The sequence below is a fragment of the Crinia signifera genome, chromosome 4 (genome assembly GCF_055691185.1).
Source record: "Crinia signifera chromosome 4, ASM5569118v1, whole genome shotgun sequence".
Lineage (NCBI taxonomy): Eukaryota > Metazoa > Chordata > Amphibia > Anura > Myobatrachidae > Crinia > Crinia signifera.
The window spans coordinates 325977268-325992004 of NC_139220.1; the positions used below are offsets into that span (position 1 = coordinate 325977268).

A 14737-nucleotide genomic window follows, 5' to 3' on the forward strand; every position below is an offset into this window, starting at 1 on the left:
AGCAGCGCTGGTGGCGGTGTAGAAGCTGGGTTGATTCCTTTTTTCTCCGAGCAGCTGCTGCATGTGTGGACTGGAAAAAAATGTATATCTGAGTGCAGGAAACCTGGTTATAGTCCAAGCTGCTGTCTATAAGGGATACTCAACCCTTAATAGGAACAATAAAAATTCAAACACAAAGTAGACGGCGCTAATGGACTGTAACACACATACGGATTTAAGTAATTAAAAAATAAAATATTTATTTATAAAGAATATACACTTTAAAATTGAACACCGGCCGGTGAGACAAATAATACACTAAATTCACATATTAGTGTACTTCTGCTTCCGGGTCATGCCACAAGCAGCTTGAGCGGCTTGCTCTGACATCGGACCTGCACACTGGCTATTAGGGATCACCACATCGCCTCCCACTCACCTGTCTCCTAACCCTGCCGCACCGCTGAACTGAATGGATAAGTTCTTGGCTCTGGGACACACGAATCGGCGCCTCCCTCCCAGACCTCCAAATACTCTGATGGGGCTCAGAATTCTACTACCGAAGTACAGGTGCAATGGGACACCAACTCCCCAGTAATCTATAAAGATATTGTTGATGCCATACAATCCACCATGTCCCCTCTGTTAAACAGAGCCGTGGCAGGGATAACCCAGCAATTACAGTTAATCACAGTCAGAGTATCTGACACTGAAAACAGGATAGGAGCATTAAACCACGACATGCATATATGCCAAAAGGACATTATTAAACTCCAAAAGGAAAACCACCAGCTGTGGGACAAATTAGACGACATGGAGAATCGCTCGAGGAGACATAATATTAGAATAGTCGGTCTCCCAGAGTCTGTCAAAGGCTTTGCCCTCAATACATTTGTAACGGTGACTTTGCCACAGTTATTGATAATTCAGGAAGACTGCAAAGATCTGGTAGTCGAAAGTGCTCACTGGGTTGGCCCCCCTCCCAGACCCGATGACACCCGCCCCAGGGTAGTTATTTTTAAATGTATGAACTATTTACACAAAGTAGCAATATGAAAAGCCTCCCGCAGGATCTCCACTCTCTCATGGGAGGGCAAGACCATCCACCTGAAAAGACTTTTCAGTTAAACTTTCAGGCATGAGAAGGGCCTTTTCCCCAGTTTGCACCAGACTAGTCGCTGACAAACGCAAATTCGCCTTATTATATCCTGCGCGCCTCTGTATCTAAACTGAAGACTCACATTATGTTTTTTATACGCCAAAAGATGCTGAAGAATTCTTAAATGAGATGAGAGCTGAGACGCCAGCAGACATCACTGATCCTTAGACATACTGTAAATCCTTCCCAAATTCTCCTTTTAACTTACAGGATGTAAGAAGACCTCCTATACCACCATCCTGGTTAGTCTCTTGACCTCTGCTTTAAACAGATTGCAGAACTATGGGACTCTCATTTCCAAATCTTAGGGATCAAGTCTCTTGGAAATAACTGGGTGAAGTGTCACAGGCAGTTTTGTGAGAGAAAAATGTAGGTATAAGAATTTAGTGGTAAACCAACATGCGACCTTTTAACAAAAAGAATATTAAGTGGTACTAGGTTGGTGGTGCTCCCAAAAGGATCAAGTCTCTTATAAGTATTTCCTCTGATAATGTTTTGTTGTTAAGGTTAATTCACTACTTCCCAGATCTGAATTTCAACCTACTTGTCAACAAGTAGCGATGCCCTATTTGTACCTTTGATCTTTATCTATTAACCGTAAGCAGGTTTACCTAGCTGAACAACTCAGGAATATTATCTTTTTATAGGCTCATGGGTCAACAGTTATGTACCGGAGTTGTAATATTACAGTATATAGTGCCCCTTTAGTTGGCACGCTAAGTTTTCTAGTTTTGTGTCCTTATTATGTGGAATGTCTACATCATTATTATAATGTTTAGTATGTTGATCATACTGTCTTTCTATATATATATTTGTCCCCCTTGTCTTGTCACAGTATGTCCTCTCCTCCCTGTTTTTCCTCTTGTAACCCTAGGTATCCACTCCCTGATGGTTCAGAACTACTACCTATCATCTCTCACAGACCGTGGCAAACACATCCCGACTCATATGACTAGATTGAAGACAGTAACGCTCAATGTAGGCGGATTCCATTCACCAGTAAAGCGATGTAAGGTAATGCTCGATCTTCGGAGGCACAACTTAGTGTGTCTACAAGAGACTCATCTCCTCCCTCCAGAAACTATAAAATAAAAAAATTATAACTGGAGAGTAATAGCCTCAGCTCCATACACAAGAAAACCAGAGGAATTGTTGTTATAGCATCCAAGTCCCTCCCTATTGAAATTACTGACACCCAGTCTGATACTGAAGGACGTTTTCTCCTGATTTCTTTGAAAACCCACAATGACCTATATACTCTCTGTTCCATATACGCACCGAATGAGTATTCCACGCAGTTTTTTGAGAAAATCATCAGACTACTCCTACCACACACTGATTCCATATTATCCTTTGCGGTGATTTTAACTTGACCGCCCATTCCACCTTGGACAGATCCTCCCAGACACGTTCTCCGAGACATTGTCCCAGAGTAGGAATTCCCTTTATTCTCCAATCTCTACAACTAGTTGATGTATGGCGAGCTCTCAATCCCACCCAGAGGGAATATACATGCCTATCTGCTACACACCATACATTATCACGCATAGACTATATTTGTGTATCATCTTCCCCCAAGTTAAAGATGCCGAAATTTATCCTATAATATTGTCTGACCATGCTCTAATACATATAACACTACAGACATCTAAAGAACTATCTCCTCACAGGTCATGGCGGTTTCCCACCCACCTTTCTTAATCTCCCGAATTTAAATCCAAGCTCCAAACAGCCTGGGATGACTTCCACTCCCACAATAGTGAAACTTTAATTTCCAACCCTGCACTATACTGGATGACCGCGAAATCCGTTCTGAGGAGAATTATCATTTTTCACGAAAAACACTTAAAGACATCCCTTTCTTCCTTATATACAACAGTAAACTACCTTAACCGATGCTTATTCAAAATATATCTCTCAAGCCTCCAACACAAATAGAACCAATTACTTACAGGCCAAGGCAGTGTTTGATACCACATTACAAAATATGACGGATAAACTACAGTTTATATCCAATTACCGATTTCACAAATTCGGGAATAAAACCAGTAAGTTATCAACAAATATTTTAAACTCCACCCGCCCTCCTATGCTGGTCAGCCCACTGAAACTACCAACAGGCTCCCTTACGACTTCAAATGCTCAAATTTCCCAAGTCATGGCAGATTTTTACGCCTCAATTTATTCGTCCTCTACTACTAATTCTATCACCCTAATAGACTCGGACACTAGGCCAATCACACCCTCTACACCACATACCTGGTCATCTCTACATTACCTGCAGCTCCCCTCACAGTTTATTCATTCCCTTACTGCTCCCATCACTATAGAAGTCAGCAAGGCCATTCAACCTTTGAAGTCAGCTAAGGCCCCTGGTCCTGATGGATTCTCTGGCGGCGTTTATAAAATGTTTCCTGATAGAATAGCACCTATTTTAGTTTCAGTCGTCAACTCTATTTTAATTAATAATTCACTCCCTCCCCAGTTTAATTCAGCCACAATAAAAGTCCTCCCAAAGCCAGGTAGAGATTTAACAAAACCTGGCTCATATCGCCCAATCTCTCTATTAAACTGTGACTACAAACTTCTGAATACGATACTAGCTGATAGACTGAATACGGCTATTCCTTCTATAATCCATCAGGACTAGATGGCCTTCATTATACAAAGCCTGGTGGGCTTTGTATGCGTGTCTGCCTACAAGCTAATTATTGGATACAAACAAGCCGTTTTGAAACATTCTGACATCAGTTATCAATACAGTGTGGCAATTATTTTTCTGAAGCGGACTAATATATTTTCCTTATTAACCTCCGACTGCACTACTACTATAAGGACGTCAGCTGCTAATCCATCTAATACCTATTCAAGGCTGCTATTAGTTGCTATATTGTTGCTATTTCATGTTTTATCTATATTCATCATATCGTAATATCCTATGTGTGTTTTTTTTAAAGTTATTTTTATTTGTTTTTTTTTTCAATAAAGTACAATACAATAATATATCAAGTCGATTTATTTCAACTCGTATGTCTACATGTATGTTATTGCACGATCAACGTGCATATTCATATTCGGTATTTAGGCATCAACATAAAGAAAAATAATACAACCATAAACAATAAACAACATCGTTGATGGAGAGGGTACAGTATGTGTGTTCCGGAGACATTCTGGAAAGGTGGGCTGGCGTTAGTCATTCAGGGTTTTGTGGTCACTGTTCTGATTGGACCATTTCAGAGACATGAAGAAGGGGGGAGGGGGGAAGGGGAACAATAAAGTTACCTCGGCCCAATCAGCTTGGGTTTGGTCTCTATGTTATCTCCAAGGTGGGGGATGTTTTCTGATGTTATTCTAAGCTACAATATATATTAGGCTCCCTCATAACGTATGTACCAGTCTCCCGGAACCGCTTTTTACCTTGATGTCATATCGAATAACATTCCCTCCATCAAATAAATTTTGTGTGACCAAATGTAACGATGGTCTAATCGTTTGCGTTACCGATGTCAATTAAACCATAACATTTAAACCATGAGACACATAGACATTAAGGAATAAACACTTTGAGAAAAACAAAAAGGATAGGGTTTAAGGAGTGTGGCAAATAATATGTGTGTTTTAATTGTTTTACATTTAGATAAAAATTATGAACTTGAACGGTGTGACCTGTCTCATTGTTACCAGCGTGGGTGATCGTTTTTATTATCAACTCATCAGCGCAGTGTTAAACCCATTTTTTTTCTTGCAAACAAATCGAGGAGCTCTAGCAAAGCTCTTATGCTGGGTACACACCAGGACGACAAGGGTCCGATCCCCTCAATCTAGATCCAATTCCGACCAATTGGATGTAGATTGTGTGGTGATTGGGCCCTTTTCTGTCCTGGTGTGGACCGATACCGATCCGATGCGTGGTCCCGCGGGTCCATCATTATTCAGATCCTACCTGCAGCAGGTAGGATCTGAATAATGACCATTCTCCCGGGTGCGGGTCGCCATCGGATCGGACTCACTCGCGGTGTACATTGTGAGTGGGTCGTGCCCCCCACGTCATCATGAGCGGGTCAGAAGAAACACTGATGACCCGCTCATGATGTGCATCGTGAGCGGGTCATCCTGGTGTGTACCCCGCATTACACTTGCGGCAGCTGAGTTCATACTTACCAAACTACAAACCATAAAATGTATTTTTCCTTTTAACAGCACCCGAACACTGAGAGGTGGTTATAACCATAGTGGTTCCCCACCCCTACTTCTGGCCCAATTAAATTGTCCATTTGTCATTTTATTACTTGAGGCTTTACAGCCATACATTTGAATTATTCATCCAAGAAATTGATTCGTTACCAATTAAGACATACATAAATTGGAAAATACACAAAACATACAGCATCTCCTTTCCTTAAATCTTCTCTCTTTCAATGTTTAAGGAGATGTAATTTATCATTCCTTATCTCTGGAAGATATTTAAAAAGGTCAAACTGTTAAATAAATGATGACATTAGGAGTTTTTAAACTATTAATTGACTTTTACTCTCCAAGATATCAGAAAGGGTTATGGCAGAAAAAAAAAACTATAGCCATCATTGATCGATGGTTTGAAATGCAATAAAATGAAAAATAGCCATAGTTCCTAATCCACAGAGACTAAACAAAATAACATATAAAAGGTGCTAAAAAATGAGTACAATACTTTTAATAACTACATTATGAATTTAAGAATATTTTGAAATCTGATTAATTGATTAGCATATTTTTATATTAGAAATTATACAGTTTAGGATTAGGTTTTAAAACCATATATACACATAGACTAATTTAGGAGAGATAACAATGTTTTTCCTATGCAAAATACTTCAATAGTTTAGTATAAAAACTAAATCCAATATTTAATTTTGTCTACATAAATAATCTGTCTACAATTGAGAAAAAAACATTAATGAGATACTGTAGTGTATTAATCTTCAAAAACATTTCTTCAATTATTGTCTTCTCTTAAGACTACTTACATCACACATGAGAGAGTCGTTGTAAAGTCTCCCCAGATTAAACAGATCACGTAAGACATGTCTGAGAATATATAAGAGGTGAAGGTAAGCACACCACCACATTTATTTTCTGCATTATCAAACATCATTGTTGCAGTATATTTGTCGAACATAGAAATTTGCTGTGAGAGTTTACCCAGGTGAGTCAATATATTTTGAATAAATGGACAACTATTATTTCCAATTTTGGCTTAACTGAAATAACGTGAATTTTCTTAAAGTTTCATTTTTGAATATTTTGTATTTTATTGAATCTTATAGAGACAAGATATACTGGGGGAAATTTACTAAAGGAAATTTGTAAAAAATAGGTGTATTTGTATCCAGAAATACACTTAATTTTGACATTTACTATCCCGAAAATACGGCAATTCGTATTCGTATTAATAGCACATCAATACAAATACGAATTGCCGTATTTTCGGGATAGTAAATGTCAAAAATAAGTGTATTTCTGGATCAAAATACACCTATTTTTGTACAAATTTCCTTTAGTAAATTTCCCCCACTGTGTCAGGCCCAACAAGAAATATTGGTACTTGTGAGTTATCTGGGCGTCCGATTTTTTGATTGTATGCCTTAAGTTAAGGCATACAATCAGATGCGATGCGATGCGATATCGCATCGCATCACATCGCATCGCATGCGACCATCGGATGCGATGACCCGATTTTTCCATAGGAATCAATGTTAAAATGGACTGAGTCCATTTTAACATGGAATTCAATGGGAAAAAGGGGTCCTTTTCATACCCCTACTATCCAAGTGGGCATGGAGTTGGATATAAACCTGTGGCGAGCGTAGCGAGCCACCGAGCCCGAAGCGTGGCGAGCAAAATGTATTTATTTTATTTATTTATGGAATTAGTTGATTTACTGTATACACATATGTATAGTAAAGTGTTATTCCATAATAATATATAATACTTTTTAAATAAAGTCAACATTATTATCACTATATCATTATTTCTGATGATACTGTATATATCTAAATCTATACAAGGACATTACTCTGAGTGCTGGGTGTGCGTGTGGGGGGTGCAGTAACTGCACCTCTATATAACCTTTCTATAGAAAAATGTAGAATAGCGATAGAAGTATGCTTAACCTATGTTGTGTATCAGCCTTTAATTAAATACATTTTTGCATAACAATTTAAAATAAGTAATTAAAACATAATGTACACATATTTACCAAAGATTATTTTTACTATTATGTAAGTTCTACCAATGGTTAATATAGATACATGGATGAAATAAAAACCCTACACGTTTCATCCTTAGGACTTCATCAGGGGTACAATCAATGATTACTGTACAGTGATCTCATATATAATACTTCTGGGATAGTCTTATACAGCTACGGTTCACTTTAAACAGAAACTTGATTCGACTAACAGAAAAAGTGTTACTGCGACCTGAGAGAGGGTGTATTTAATTCTTGAGTGCCTGAATAAATCACGGGAGATAGAATTCACTCACTGTGGAGCACACAATCCTGGGACTGTTGGTTCCACAAAGAACTATTAAGACTAACTCATCGCACACTGTTTATATATATTTAGAATGTAATATATGGCCGCTAATCAGTGGGATACGTCCGCTAATTGCTGGTAAAATATGCCTGGAAAATACACTTCATTTTCCAGGCGTATTTGGCAGAAGCTTGCACGGGTCAGTCAGATTCGTATTTTAGACAAAATACAACCGATGCCAGTCGTATTCTGTCATATTGAGAATACATACATCTCAGTGCAGGAGTGCAATGCGTTGTTTTTAGAGATGTCCACATACTGTATTTCAAGATAAAGGTAAGTCCTTGGATATGTCTTGTGCTTCTGATGTCAGTTGAGTAGAATTTAAGCTGTTTCGTAGAGATGTTTTTGAGCATGTAACAGGTGAGGCAGTCATCTGGGTTGCCTAAGAAATGTATTAATTGATCAGAGACCATAACACTTTAGAAGAAAGAAAACTGACACCAATCTTTATCCGCTATTTAATCTTTAAGGATTGAGGTTGTCAAAACTTTTCTATATACTGTACAGCTTACCAGATAAAGGTACATATGATCGTAGGATTGTAATAGGACAAGTTTTCACCGGTTTTGGAAACTTTATTTTTGTGGTTCAGGATTTGCTCAAATAATGCATAATATAAATATCTCTTACGTCTTTCTCCTGGGATTTCCAAATCTTCATGGGTTTAATAATCTCTTGTTCTTCCTTCTCCTACTTATTTACTGTGTCACCATATGCGGCAACGTTATTATCATTTCTTTAGTGTCAATGAGCAAAACTCTTCACTCTCCAATGTATTTCTTCATCACACTGATAGCACTACAGGACATCCTGATGGTCACGGACATTCTCCCCAACTTGCTTTACGTTGTCTTACATGAAGGTGGCTCCATGTCTCTTGTTGCCTGTATATCACAGTTTTATGTGTTTGCTATAGCAGAGGCATCGGAGTGTCTCATCCTCATGGTGATGTCATATGACCGATACCTGGCTATCTGTAACCCACTGCGATATCACGCTATCATCAACAAAGCCTTTTGTGGAAAATCTGCAACTTTATCTTGGTCAATAAGTGTCGTGTTTATGGGGGTTAATATTATACATCTAAGCAAGTTAGACTATTGCGGACCGAGTCTTATTGATCATTTCTTCTGTGATTTCCCTCCTATTGTAAAGCTTTCTTGTTCAGACACTTCCATTATTCTGATGCAGGCAGCTCTAATTGGCTTAATTATTATCACATTGCCATTCACAATGATCATTATTTCCTATGTGTACATCATTACCACAATACTAAACATCCGCTCCATCAGCGGGAGACAGAAAGCCTTCTCCACCTGCAGCTCCCACCTGACTGTTGTGTGTTTATTTTTTGGGACTCTCTTTTCTGTATATGTGGTTCCAACCAAAGGAAATTTATTGGCTACCAGTAAGATATTATCCCTGCTGTACACTGTGGTTATACCATTGCTTAATCCATTCATATACAGCCTGCGGAATAAAGACTTCAAGAGCGCATTTTTAAAATGGAAACTAAATGACAATTAATTTTATTTGATAAGAACTCATGTTAAAAATATAATGGAGAATATACAGTATATGGTCATTTTTTTTTAAATTGCAAATTACTGTACTTGTTTATTGATTTGTTTTACATGTGAAATCTATCTGCGTGCAACTTAGTCTCTGAATCTCTATATGAAGCAGCTGCATTTTTTTCAATGCCAAGTTAGTTTTGCATCATACTGTATACAGACTCAGTCACTAATGGATATACAGGCATACCATATTAGAATAATCAGCACAGTCTGTTTATGCATACCAGTTACCAGAGCTTAAAGTGGTACAGGAGAGGTGGTGGAACTAATTTCCCCTGACACACCACCCCTCCAAATTATTTAGAGCCTGGACCAATGCTAGAGTTTTCAGCATCCCCTGCAAACTATAAATTTGTCCCTACCTCCAATACTTCATAGAGGGATAGTGGTCCCTTATGGAAGGGGTGTAGTTACAATAGTACCCACATTTCAAATTGCACCTCACAGTAGCACAATCATATTCATATTACAGTAGTGCACTGATTCATTTTACATCACACAGTAGTGCCCCTTATTCTAGTTATGCTGCACAGTAGTACTCCAGTAGTAAAGCTGTGTCACCAGTAAAACACGTGTCGGCTCAAAGTCAACTGAAATGTCTTTCAGCTAAATAGTGATTGTGTGTCAGTATAGGAGGAAAGATAAATATTACTAAATATTAGCTTAAAGTGAGCCATTGTGCTCTAAGCAGTAGAGGGCAGCAAATACAAATAATAGAGAGATATTGTGTGTAGTGGGGGATCCACAGGAGTTTAAGCATCCAGCAGGGGGCATTAAAGCCCCATATTTGTTGTTAAATATCTAATACTGTGGTTTCTCCTTTAATAACAAAGGTTACAGCGTGCAGTAGGTGGCAATAAAGCCCCATATTTGTGTGATGAACATCCAGTACTGTGGTCTCTCACCCAATGGTAATTAAACATAAACAAACACATACCAGTGTAAGGTCCCCAGAAGCTGGAAAATTTAGTAGGTGGCAGCAAAAAGCCCCTGTTTTGTCCAGTGAACATAAAACACTGTGGTATCTCACACAGTAATAACTAGCCCGGATCTACTATATACCAGTGGGAGGCAACAAAGCTCCAAATATTGTCCTGAGACGTATATAAGTAGAGGGCAGTTATTACCAGGGAACGTAACACACCAAAGTATACAGGGTGAGATCTATACCTTGTCAGTAGAAGGCCCCAAAAATCTTGCATCCAGGTTACACAAATTGCCCAGATCTACCAAGTACTCCATTACTGACACCAACTGTCACTATGTGTAACTATGTATGTCTATGTATTTGATTTTAATTCTTACTGATTTTACTGTGATCTCCCAAAAGATATATTAAGGGAGTCTTAAAATATTGTAAAATAAAAGTTACATTTTAATATTGTGTGTGCACTCCCGATAACAGTCCCTTCTTCTTCTTTTGTAATTCGAGTCTAATGGACCACCTGATCATTTCTAAAGACCATGTCAAAGTGGAATAGGCTTTGCTGCTTGGAATTAACAGGCCATGGAACGCTATGTACCAAGTTGGGCTTTGGGACAAAGGGTAGGTACGGAACTAATGGGCAGAAGAATGGTCAGGGTTTTCCTTTGCTCGCCATGCTTCGGGCTCAGTGGTTCGCTGTGCTCGCCACACTACATAAAAACGACTCCACGCCAACGTGGATAGTGAGGGTATGAAAAGGTCGGGAGGATGCTTAATGCATACCCTCACAGGGCTTGTTGCGCTCGCCACGCTTCGGGGTGATGTGGATAGTGGTGGTGTTTTAGGTGTTTTACCATATTAACTACTGAGATCGCATATCGCATCGCACGGCACAAAGAGGGCCATGCGATGCAATGTGTGATGTGATTTCAGTCATCGTGCAGTGAATAAATTAACTAGTGAGATCGCATTACACATCGCATCGCACGCATCGTGCGATGCGATTTCACTATGCAGAATAGCCCACTAAGCAAATAGCTTAGTGGGCGCCTTGCTAATACATAAGTACCTAAGATATACTGTAACACATTTTGGCCTCAAATTTGGAAGGCACTTAGAGGGAGATTAACTAGGGTATTTTCGTAAAAAATAGGTGCCTGTATTCATATACAATAATACACTTTTTTTTACGAATTCATATTTTTGGGATTTCCTATCCCGAAAATATGTTAATTCTTATTCGTATTCATGGCACATTGGTATTTGTATTTACAAATACAAATGTATACGCCATCAATAGAATATGAATAGGAATCAGCATTTAAGAGAATGGTGATTCCTTATTTTTTAGTTAGCGGTAAACGGACACTAATTGCCAGACAAATATGCCAGGAAAATATACTTCATTTTTCTGGCGTATTTGGCAGAAGCCGTGCTGGCTTCAGTGTAAAAAAAAAGAAAAATAAATACATAATTTAAAAAAACGGTGTGGGTCCCCCCGACGGCCATAACCAGCCCCAGGCTCACAGAGCCAGTCCTTGTTTTTAAAAAATCAGGGAAACAATGAAGTTGGGGTTCCTCGTATCTTTTAAAACCAGCACCAGACCCAAGGGTCGATCCTGGTTCCCAATATATGGGGGAAAAAAATGACTAGGGGTCCCCCGTATTTTAAGAACCAGCACCAGGCCCAACCAGCCAGAAGGGTAATGTCACACTCATTATATAAGGTCCCTCGGCAAAAAAACGTTATTCCCCTGACCGGTCAGCCTGGGCAGGGGTCCTGGGTTAGTGAGGACCCCACAATGAAGGAGTCCCCCCTCCAGAACTTACTTGCCCTGGTTGAAGCCTGGGGCTGTCCCCAGTACCCCTGTACAGGGCGTACCGGACTGATTGTGGTGTAAAATTAGATTAAAACTATTGGGCTTTACTGTGGAAATATGAGTCCCATCAAACAGAAAAATAAGGAACTGATGTTTGCATGCTATTGAAGTGTTGGTGACACTTTTGGGAGCTGTAACATTAGGGCTGCATAGCGCCATATACGATTCTATCATTTCGATATTCTAGTTATGAGTCTTATCAAGTTTGGACTGTATAATGCGAAATGGAGAACCACAATACCCAGCATGCGGCCCATTAATTGGCTTGCTGGGACTCTTAGTTCCACAGCAGAACCAATAGTTAAATAAACAAACTGACACACCAGATACAGATGTAGCACCGCCAATCAGCCTACCTATGGCGGTTATACTGCCAGCCCACGGTGCAAGGTGTCGCAACAAATTTTAACAGCTTGGTGATTGGCGGTGGCCTTGCCTGATGAGTGCAATACCAGTGATCATCCACCAGATGTCACTTTTTGAAATCTTCACTGCGCGTGGAATGTGTGCTGCAGCGTGTGCATGAAGTGACTACAGTATTAAAAAGCTTTGTAGCACAGGAACTACTTTGCTACTACTGTACTGTCCAGTAAGATACTGTAGACAGACAGCTCTTATCAGGTGTGTAGGCTAGTGGATAAGCGCGCCGCTCTGCATGTTGTACATTAAAGTAATAAATTTGTAATAAATGTATATGTGACCCTAAGATGGTTCCTATACCATCTGGCATGAGACCAACGATTGGTCTGATGGTCTGATAATCTGGAACCCAAAAGATACCTTGATGTGCTTTTTTAATGCTATTTGGCTGTAAGTACGGTATGCATCATTGTTGAAAGGATGTACCTACACAGATGGTGATGTCCCTTAAAAATACCTTTATGAACACGTAATTATTAATTTCAGCGTGAGTTCGGTACGCATAAGGGTCCCTATTATACCCCATCGTAAAAGTGATTTCAACACGGTCCTGAATCACACATATATATTTTTTCTAGTAGTTTATATGACATCAGTATGGGAAGTGGCAAGCAATGGTAGGTAGGGTCCCCTCCAAGTGTCCACCTAAAAAAACTACTGAGTACCACAAATAAACTAAAACTAAGCACACACAATTTTTTTTTCCATAAAAGCCTTTTTGTTCAACTCCATGCAGCAAGAACCACAGCATTTGTTACAGAGTCAGTAGCGTTGGTGTAAAAGCGTGCTAACCTAGCATTGCTAAAGCTTAACCCTATGGATAAATTAAAATGAGCTTACAGCTTAATTTCTCTGGTTTCAGTGGTCCAATTGGCTAAGAACTGGTGGTTGTATGGAAGAGGAGATGTGCATCTACCAGAGGATTTGAACCCCAAGTTTATGAGACCCCAGAAAGGGTAACTGCAAGCATCAGAACCCATGGTGGGTCTGAATTAACGGGTCCATTCTAGTGAATGGGGGAAAACGTGTCAATTTTACACACTGATATCTCTGGTTCTATGTGTCCTAGAGACTTGGGACTGGTACAATATGAAAGAGTAGTAGTTTATATGACATCAGTAAGGGAAGTGGCAGTAACCCTACATTGCACTTAATCTATTTGATGCTTTATAAATTAGGATTAACAATCAAAACCTGTTGACAGCACTATACAGTGTTTTAAACATGATGAGAAAAGAATGAATAAAAAAATTAGTTTCCTGCAAAAATAAATTATTTGTACAATAATTGCCTGCCCATTACCAGAATACATTTTGTTTACTAGCTTGGTTATTAACAATGTTGCAAGTCCAGTAACACCTTATTAACAATTACCTAACATATTTAAAAACCCTTTATGTCAACCTTAGGTCTGTCCCAAAAATCAACTCTAAACTCAAAATGATTTAATTATTATAAATGAGGGTGATTATTTTAATTTTTTAAATTTATTTGTGTAAAGAGAAAAAAATATGAAGATATAAGCTACAAATAGACTACAAAGAAACATTAATAAAATGTATATAATTAATAAATATATAAGCTGCAAGGCACATGAAACAATGATGGATTGGACAAGTGTTTTGGTTGCATCGAGAAGAGAAAGGATGTGTTGTGGATTTTTTCTGGAGATGTGGTAACATTGACTGGTGATGTTGGTGTAATCCAGATAACCACTAGAGAATCAGTGGTTAACTGGACTACAAAAATATCACCAGTCAATATTATCACAGTGCATGAGACATAGAGAACACAACCCCCGATCCTATGAAATGTGGGCGGTATCTATATCCATTATCTTTTCATTGGCTCCTACAGACTGTGTTGAAAATTACAGAGGCATGATAGGAAGGGACTGTCCTTAACAATCAGGAGAATCAGAAGACAGTACAGTAGTTGTTTTTGAAATGGTGTATACCTTATTATTATTATTATTATTATTATTATTATTATTATTATTATTATTATACATTATTATTATTATTATTATTATTATTATTATTATTATTATTATTATTATTATTACCTTTTTATTATTATTATACCTTTATTATCTTTAGTAAAATTATTTATTTATTTATTATTATTATTATTATTATTATTTTTATTAACAGTTTTTATATAGCGCACACATATTCCGCAGCGCTTTACAGAGAATATTTGAACATTCACAT

At 38.4% G+C, this 14737-nt stretch overlaps 1 protein-coding gene across 1 annotated transcript; it reads left to right on the top strand.

Moving 5' to 3' along the window:
* The first annotated feature begins 8328 nt into the window (after positions 1-8328).
* LOC146073448 (olfactory receptor 11L1-like) lies at positions 8329-9249 on the top strand. Its single transcript, XM_083180627.1, has one exon. It carries the CDS (start codon positions 8329-8331, stop codon positions 9247-9249), a length of 921 nt encoding a protein of 306 aa, XP_083036753.1.
* Positions 9250-14737: the final 5488 nt, after the last annotated feature.

Bases quoted from the DNA above. Each gene is read 5' to 3' on its own strand.
- LOC146073448 (XM_083180627.1), top strand. From the start codon at position 8,329: ATGCATAATATAAATATCTCTTACGTCTTTCTCCTGGGATTTCCAAAT.